Source organism: Thunnus maccoyii, chromosome 11 (assembly GCF_910596095.1).
Source record: "Thunnus maccoyii chromosome 11, fThuMac1.1, whole genome shotgun sequence".
Classification (NCBI taxonomy): Eukaryota; Metazoa; Chordata; class Actinopteri; order Scombriformes; family Scombridae; genus Thunnus; species Thunnus maccoyii.
In genome coordinates this window covers 30,599,925-30,609,064 of record NC_056543.1, presented here as the reverse complement: position 1 = coordinate 30,609,064, position 9,140 = coordinate 30,599,925, and the positions used below count along the sequence as shown (strand labels likewise).

Here is a 9,140-nt window from a genome sequence, read left to right as displayed (position 1 = left end):
TACTTTCTGCTGATCTGCAGGAAGAAATGACCAAAACACCCAGAGTGTAAAAACATGTATTAAAATTTTATTTACAGATATGTACAAAAATATTGTCCCTCTTCCGGAAGTGTCCGAGGACCCTCCTGTTGGTCCACAAATAAATACCGGTAGTGAAATAGGGGTCAGGGAAGGAGTGTATGTGTGTGTGTGTGAGGTGTTGTTTAGAAGAGTCTCAAGGTGCTTGGTCAGCTGGGTTCATCACTCTGCCCATGAACAAGATGGATCCTGAAATGAAGATTACAACAAAAGTAAGATACAAAGTTATAATCACTTTGTATTGAAGTATTTCTCTATATATTAAATATTCATGACTAGATAAGCCAGAATTAAAGTTCAGAAAAACACATCAATTATATTAAGAGTTCAAAAACTAATCTGCTTCATCAGGACTGTATTGGTGGTGTGATCAGATAAGCAAACAAACTGCTGCAGCCCACCCTCTTCAAACCATTGAGACAAGCTCAGATGAAAACGCAAATACAGAAATCTATCAGTCAAGTTGAATAACCATGACTGTATGAACGTTGTCAGAAAAGTTCATATCTGTGACAGTGTATTTTTTGATATTACAACGGGGTGGGATGTTCAAATCCTACACATAGGGGTCTTATTTCATACCACTTTTAAATGCATACTGTACAGCTGGGATTTTTTTTCTGGCTTCCATGCAGCTGCTGTATTAGCAGACTTATCAAACCTGCTTGAGTCCATCATACTGAACATCTGCGTCTGCATTCATTTTTTTGTCAGACATGCATTAGTATTGTGTGTTGATGCAGTTTAAATGCAGATTGATTTGGAAGGTCTGTACTGCATTAGCTTCTAACAACAGAATTATGGCAGATTTGATGCAAGTGTCTGCTGATTTTCATGTCAAACCTATGGCTGCTTAGGAGGGCAAATGCTTTTTAAAAAAATACTGTATATGTAATTGGTGGTAAATGAGTTCAAAACTACTGGTATGGTTGTTTAAGCAGCAACTCCCCTTCAGACTGGAGTGTGATACAGTTTGAGGTATCTGCAGTGTAAAATAAATACCTGTGTTACTCTGTCGCAGAAGAAATAAGAACGGCCGGTCCGCCTTGAAAACAGGAGCACGAGATCGTTTGAGTAGCACCATAGCTGCAAGATTAACAAATTATTATTTTAGCAACTTCATCACATAGTTTTTTTTTATTCTATTAAAAAAGAAATTGCTGCAGACAAGTAGAATCGTGTTAAAATGACATATCTATATACAATCCCCACCTGTAGCAGCAGCTGCTTTTGTCCCGTCTTCTGTGACTTCTATTCTCACTTCATGGAAGGCGTCAGACACATAAAGACCCTCCTCCACTGCAGGAAGAAACAAACTATCAGCTGCCAGCAGAGCTACAGTAATTGTTGTTTGGCCTGCAGCTTATGCTGTTTGTAATCTGGGGAACGTTTAAAGCCAAAATGCACTCTAAAGTGCTTTAACTGGAGCTTCAGTGTACTCTGTGTCTGATTTACAGAACTGTAGTAAAAATCAATACTTTGAATGGAGTTTTAAATGAATTGAAGTACTGACCTGATATTCCCGTGAAGTCAGCTGCTGTTGGGTTAAAGGCGTCACTGATGCCCATAGCAGGGAGCACTGATCTTAGGTTGAATTTATTCTGCATTCTGAACCTGTAAACACCAAACAGAAAATCTGTTTAAACATCATCTCCATCTTTACAGAACAAAACCTGACAAAGATGTCTGACTCTTGAAATCATCTGTAACCCAGTGCTTGATCTGATCTTAACCTGGGCAGGAAAATGTCCATCTTGGTTCTGCGCAGGCCGGTGTCCCAGGAGGCCAGCTGGCGAGCAGTGAGTTGGGACTCGAGGGAGGACAGCGGCGTCTTCCTCTCACTGGGGAGGACCACCTGCAAGCTCAGAGAGCGGCCCAAGTACGGCAGCTCCAGCACTGTGTAACGCTGGTCTGAGGCAGTCCTGAACTGACCTGTCAAGGAAAGCAACAAGTTTGCAAATTACAACTTGTATCATGAGGTTATCTATCATTTTTTTTTATTTGATTAGTTGATGAATCATTGCTTTGCAGAATGTCAAAAATAGTGTTATGAGTGCAGAAAGTGAAGCCTTGAAATGACTTATTTTGCCTGACCAAACCTGAAGATATTCAATGATGATGTGAAATTGAGGGAAACAGCAAATTCTCACATTTGAGAAGCTGAAACAAGAGAATGTTACTTTGGTCCAGACTGAAATAACAACTAACTATTGGATGGATTGTCTTTTTTTTGCAGTCATTGTTATTTCATAGGAATGTTCATTGTACAATCTTACTGATCATTACTGGGGTTTTTTGTTTTTGTTTTTTGTGTTGTTACCCCTTCTTTTCTTATTTTGTTGTTTGTATGTTGTTTTTATCCTTATTGTTGAAAAATGTTAAATACAGAAGAAGCACTTTCATTTCAATACATACTCTGTCCAATTGTGCTTTGCCCATCAATAAAAATATCAAAAAGTTAAGTTTGTCTTGTTTTATGACAAAAAAAAAAACAAACGAAAAAAATGACATACATGAAAACACAATAAACCAAAATGGTGGACATGGTAAACATTACATGAGCATGTTAGCATGCTGACATTAGCATTTAGCCTTACAGAGCCGCTAGCAAGATTGTAGCCTCTAAGTCTTTTTACTATAAAAACGACTTAAATAATTGTTTCAGCACAGACAGTTAAAATCACTCAGGGATTCTACGTGTTCATAGGAGTGTGGTTTTTCTAAGTCATGGTCATTTTAACTTTTCATTTTTTAACTTTTCTGATGTAAATTTCAGCAAAAACAAAAAGCTACATTGTAGCTGTGACATTAGCATGTTAAGGTTCAAATTCCCCCTTTATTTTCACGTATTTCCACTATGATGGGTTTAACTCGACAGTTGTGTTAATGTTGCATCACTGGCAGAAAATAAAGATGAATTTGTTTTCTGTCTACAGTAGATGGATGGATGGCATCTCTTACCAAAGCTGACCTCTGTGGCCTGATACATCATGGGCACCTTGATGGCAGTCCCATCAGAGAGGAGGAAGGGCAGGTTCTGTGTGTTGGTGAAGAGGAACTGTTTCTGCCAGACGCCCCTGAAGGCCACCGTGTTGACCAGGGCCATCTGCAGCCGATGGCCCCACCACAGGGCCTCTCCCTGGGCCTCGCCTGAGCCGGAGAGCTCCCCGCTGCTGCTTCCTGCCTGGAGGGGCCACGTCTCATCTGGGAGGTAATGAGGTAAGGTCAAAGTTTAATGTAAACAGCATATGGTCTGAAATTCATCTCTCACAAAGTCTCCATAATGATTCATGTGGTCTTATGCAATGAAAGCATTTGTAAATACACCAGACTACACTTAGTTTAAAGCATCTGCAGAGACAACTACACCATCATTACAGTTATACAATAGCATTTTAGTTGTGGGAATAGATTCAAAATATTATTACGCAGAAAAAACATATTTTTAGTACACAAAATTGCTTATTTTTTCAGACTTTCCTCTACTCTTTGCCTTTTCCTGTGAATATTGACTCTTAAAAATGTCATCTGAGAAGTAAAAAACACTCTTGAATGTGCAGTAAAACCAAAGCAATGAGTTACAAGAGGCTAAACGGCTCAGTAGCTCTGTAGCATTTATAATAATTCTCTGTGGGTTTGTCGCTTTGACTGAAACCTCTCATATTTGATTCATTGTTAATTAAAAAAAAAAAAAGATTAGTGAGGCTTCAAACATTTTATAAAGCCCTCTTGCTTACCGTGGTTGTGTCCAGCTCGCGCCAGCTGGCTGCGAGTGTGGTTGGGTTGACTGAAGTTGGCTCGAACCACGCTGGTGTTGGACCAGGCAGCTGCATGTTGCGTGAACTCAGTCAGGAGTTGGACACCGCTCTGGATGAATAATGTGCAGGTCTGCTGCAGCCACATCCCCTGGCTGGTGTTGCCCATGTCACTCTGTGAGTGCAACAGGAAGTCTTGTACCTGTGCATCTGCAGGACAGGGAGACACAGAGGACAGGTCAGACGTGAATTTTCCTCGCTGTATGGTGAGAAAGGCTGTAAGCACAGGAAGGGTTTTCACTCTAAACTGCTAGAAAATCAAATCAAATCCCCATGACAAAAGATGCATTCCTCAGATGGATTCAACTCAACAGCTTCTAGCTTGTTTCAGCAGTAACTTAACTGAATTCACACATTTCCCTGCAGGACTGTGCACAAGCAAATGCTCATTTGACTCAATTAGAGCATTGCTTAACACAGTCTGGCAAATGCTAAATACCACAGGGATCTTCTCATCTGATGAAATTCAAGCATTTGTAGATGAAAGGATCCAAATTGGAATCCAACACATTCTCTCATGACTGCAACATTTAATGAGCGCACAGCTGTCATTATGAGTAGGTAGTACTGTGCTAGTCAGCTGTAGGCTGGGCCCCTGTCAGGCTTAAGTTTTCTTTTCTTTTTCTTGTTGCTGATAATGGGTTTTGATTGATTTTGAGTAGGTGGTAGTTGTCTGTTTTCATTATCCTGACTTCCCACTAAATTCTTTTTATCTATAGCTATAACAAAAAAACGTAGGAATGTGCTGTTTTTTTGGGCTTAAATTCACATTTCTCATATTTCTGTTTTGTTTTCTTTCTTTCACTTTTTTGTAAACTGCTTACAACATCCTCTTCAGTTATTTTTTTCTTTGTATGTAAGTACTTGTTCTAATATAGCTAATAAAAGCAGTAATTATGAGCTTTCTACCAAAAGGTGACATCTTTGCAGCAGTGTTGAACTCTGTGACATGTCACACAATAAGCTGATCCCTCGGTCTGTTTTGCTAACCTGCAAATACATGACTCTATAGCTGAAACAATTAGTAAATGAATAGATTAGACGATCAAAAAGACATAAATCAGCAACTATTTTGATAACTGATTAATGGTTATTTATCAAGCAACACTGCCACACATTTGCTGGTTCCAGCTTCTCAAATGTGAGAATTTGTTGCTTTGACTGTAAATCAAATGTCTTTGTGTTTTGGACTGTTGGTCAGACAAAACAAGCGTTTACTAGATGTAAACTTGAGCTCAGAGAAATTGTAATTGGCATTTTTCACTATTCCCCAACATTTTAAAGACTAAATAATTAATCAGGAAAAAAACATATATAAATCAATAATCAGAGCAATAGTTATATGCAGTTGCAGCCCTGTATGACTTGTGATGTTTTAGCTTTGGTTAGAGTGAAATTAATGTAACACTTTCTTTTCAAGAGGCTGAAAATGCAAAGTAGAGCCATCTGCCATCAATTTCCATCCCTGCCTGAAATGTGAGATCACATACATGGAAGTGAATGCAAAAACAGCTCCAACTCTCCTTTTGTTTGTAATTAAACACACTGACCTCTCGACCCCGAGGCCAAGCTGCAGGAGTGGTTAATGAGATTAGAGTTGGTGTGGAGGCAGGTATTATGGCTCCAGACACCACTGTGCTCTGCAGGGCCAACAGCAGCAGCAGCACCGCTCCACACCACCTGGTACCAACAGCACTGAAGGCCACCAACAACTCTGCAACCTCACTCTCACAGCGTGAGGGGCAGCTAATGCCACCTGAATACAAGCTTTGCTTTTTCATCCTTACATGTAAAAAAAAGAGGTGAATCCTACCGTTCACATTGTATCCAAGTGTTCCCTCCAGCTGAGCCAGCGTGTTGCCCCGGGCCCCGAGCTGCAGCAGCCCCAGGGACAAGGAGACGCTCACCGGTGACACTATCAGGTTTGAGTTGTTCTCCGTCTCGGTGAGCGTCTGGTAGAGGCTGACGGCGAACCTGGTGTGCAGCTCTCCCATGCTGTCCTGAAGGCTGCCGTTGCAGTGGCTTCTCTCCACCAACCAGAAGCAAACGAAGAGGGAAGCCACTGGCAGGCGACACATGTCCTCAGTGCTGCAGGTGGTCCAAAATTCAATCTCCTGTGAGACCGGAAAAAAAAAACCTACTGAGGTCAGTGAGGTCAACCAACAGGCAACTACAGATTATCAGCTGAATCCATAGTAGTATCGTGATGATATGATCATATTGTGGTATTATTTTACACAGTTTAGAGAAAAAATTCATTACTGAAGTTCTTGATCTGCACATGTGATTTACAACAGTTTTGTCTGATCTAATGCAAAACACTGAAATAGCTCCTTGCATATATCAATATTAGCAAAAATATTATAATTATGATACTGATTTCAACTATATCACCCAGGACAGGTGTACAGAGCATCATCATCACTCCCAATATTCACATACAGAGACCTGCCACTTGTGTATGTTCATATTCTGTTATTAAAACTAGCAAGAAACCAAAATCTGTAAAGACATAGTATCAGACTGAACATACAGTAGATACAGTGCATATGTTTGCAGTAATATGCAAATGTGCATATCTGGCAAGATTAGCACAATATGAGTGAGACGACAAATTTTAAGTATTATGAGATCACAGGTGAGAGAATATCGTCAACTCAGCCAGTCTTGTTATTACCTAATAAAACAGCATTAAAACAAAGCACTGGCAGTCAGGTTAGCCAAGATATGAGATGGGAAAGTAGCCTTATAAAATTACTGAAAGGTCACTGCCACAGACACTTAAAAGTATCTTTAGCAGCACTGTATGATGACCTAATGATACATTAAACTATTATGATCACTTCTGACTGAAATGATGACAGGCCAGCTGCCAGTCCTACCTGCGGACAGGTGAGGTAGTATCCGTTTAAGTGAAGAGCAGCTGCTCTCTCAGACTGGCAGCAACCATTCAGCCTCTGCAGAGGAGCTGTGTCCTGTCTGTCACTGAGTCAGTGCTCTGCTGTCCCGGCTGTCAGTCTCTGTGTCGGTCCGCCGGTCGTCTCTCACTGAAGCAGCCTGCAGTCATAAGACCGTGTTTAAAGGGGAACGCTCCGCTCCGTGTTTGCGGTCTCAGTCGGCGATGTCCGTACCACTCGTCCGGGATTCCTGCCTCCCCGGGGCTATAAGGAGCCAGGCGGAGGGAGGCATGTCACCGACCAGCAAATCCCAAACCGGGCAGAGGAGGAAAAAACACCCCCCACACACGCGCGCCCGCGCGCGCACAGCACGACACGACAAGGCACGCACGCGCGCACGTTCTTTGACTTTTTCCACAAGTTATCTTCCTCTGTGGGACCCAACAGGCTAATGTGGTAACACATTCCCACCAGGAGGAAAAGAATGAGTAATTTTAGAATGAATATGATCATGAATATATAATAATTATATTTATACAGTGGTGGGAGAAGTATTCAGATCCTATACTTAAGTAACAGTACCAATACAGCAATGTAAAAATAGTCTATTACAAGTAAAAGTCCTGCATTAAAAATCCTACTTAAGAAAAAGTACAAAAGTATTAGCAGCAAAATGTAGCCAATTTAAAGTATTAAAGTAAAAGTACTCAGTTAGCCGTTAGCTACTTTAGTCCAGTAGTTCCCAACCTAGGGGTCGGGCCCCTCCAGAGGGTCAGCAGATAAATCTGAGGGGTCGTGAGATGATTAATGGGTGAGGAAAGAAGAAAAAACAAAGTTCTGATACACAAATCTGTTTTACATTTTTAGACTTTTTGTCTAATCTTTGATTTTGGTGAAATATTGGATCATTTGAACATTTATTGAAATTAATCTATGTGAGAAGTTTAGAGGGAAAAATCACTATTTGGTGGAGCTGTTAACAACTTACAGACATCTGAAATGTGACACTGACTACACACTGCTTTTTGTAAGACGTCAAAAGCCAAAAAGGTTGGAAACCACTGGTTTCATCTATAACAATGTGTTGTATTTTAAAAGCTTGTTATATTATTATTATCATTGTGTCAAATCTTCATCTGAAAAGTAACTAAAGCTGTCAGATAAATGTAGTGGAGTAGAAAGTACAATATTTCCCTCTGAAATGTAGTGGAGTGGAAGTATAAAGTAGCATCAAATGGAAATACTCAAGTACAGCACAAGTATTCTCATATTGTACTTAAGTACAGTACTTGAGTAAATGTACTTAGTTACTTTACACCACTGTATTTATATAGGTTATTACTCACCTGATGGGCTATCTCATAATTATAGAAAGTACAAGTATAGAAAGTACAAGTAGAAATTGCAACTCATAACTCAAGCATTCACATCTATGTTTTATATACATTAGTTGTCACTTTAGCAGTCAATAGACTAGATTATTATTTTATTTCATGCTTTAAAGCCATATACACTGGATTACCAACTGGGCAAAATGGGCAACTGCCCAGACCTGCAGGGGCCCCAAAGGCTCCATATTGATTGCAGGTTAGTTGGAGTCACTCGCACCAGAAGTGTTTTCTCTTATTCCATATCCCCATTTCAAAAGTTTCTTTAAACAATATCCTCAGTGTTACTTAACACAGAAATGTGGGTCTCAAACTGATTATACTTGCTTTTTATCAATAGTTTTATTTTTTATTGTTTATTGTCACAGATATAGGTACAGATTTTGTAAACATTAACTTAGCTTTTATAATTTCTTGTACTTATATTGTGCACTGCCTGGGAGTTTGATGCAACAACATTTCACTACATGTACTGGTGCGGTCATGTGACAAGTCTAATAATGAATCTAATCCAATAATCCTAAAGGTTTATGTCATAGACACCTGTTTTAATTATTTCATTTCTGAGAAATCATGTCAGTTTGGCATGGCTGAAGGCTACAAGACTAAATAATAATAAATATTAATAAAAATGATTTTGCCCCAGAGCCCCCTAGTGGGTTAATCCAGCCCTAGACACAGTCCATTTCCTGTCCCGTCTATCTATATGTGTTGTATTGTGTGCTGTGTTGTGTACATTTGCGCTTGGTTACAATATTTTGTGTTCCAATTGCAATACATTTGTGTTCACTAGCAACACACATCCTGGCTGTTGATCAACATATTGCTTTTTCCTTGGACTTTAACCTGGACTTGTTCACAACATACTAAATGTACAGCAAAGGAACACAAAAGTATATCAGATTGTCTTGTTTCTTATGACATCAATATCATATACTAGTAGGTAATTGTACATTGATTTT

At 39.7% G+C, this 9,140-nt stretch overlaps 1 protein-coding gene across 2 annotated transcripts; it reads right to left on the bottom strand.

Annotated features, from left to right (window-relative positions):
- Positions 1-45: 45 nt before the first annotated feature.
- serpine3 (serpin peptidase inhibitor, clade E (nexin, plasminogen activator inhibitor type 1), member 3) lies at positions 46-7,266 on the bottom strand. 2 transcript variants are annotated; one of them, XM_042425884.1, is made up of 9 exons: positions 6,776-7,266; positions 5,707-6,007; positions 3,816-4,043; positions 3,040-3,282; positions 1,812-2,010; positions 1,592-1,692; positions 1,291-1,377; positions 1,081-1,164; positions 46-267 (listed from the first exon to the last, which is right to left on the bottom strand). In XM_042425884.1, exons 2-9 carry the CDS (start codon positions 5,969-5,971, stop codon positions 215-217), a joined length of 1,260 nt encoding a protein of 419 aa, XP_042281818.1. In that variant the 5' UTR covers positions 5,972-6,007; positions 6,776-7,266; the 3' UTR covers positions 46-214. The 2 variants fall into 2 exon arrangements, with proteins under 2 accessions (XP_042281818.1, XP_042281817.1); XM_042425883.1 differs by having other exon boundaries at positions 5,707-6,015; positions 6,776-7,265.
- Positions 7,267-9,140: the final 1,874 nt, after the last annotated feature.

Excerpts from the sequence above, each read along its gene's own strand:
- serpine3 (XM_042425884.1), bottom strand. The coding sequence starts at position 5,971 with ATGTGTCGCCTGCCAGTGGCTTCCCTCTTCGTTTGCTTCTGGTTGGTG. Across the intron at positions 3,283-3,815 it reads GCGAGCTGGACACAACCACG|ATGAGACGTGGCCCCTCCAG; the intron begins GTAAGCAAGAGG and ends ATTACCTCCCAG. Across the intron at positions 1,693-1,811 it reads ATGGACATTTTCCTGCCCAG|GTTCAGAATGCAGAATAAAT; the intron begins GTTAAGATCAGA and ends TGGTGTTTACAG.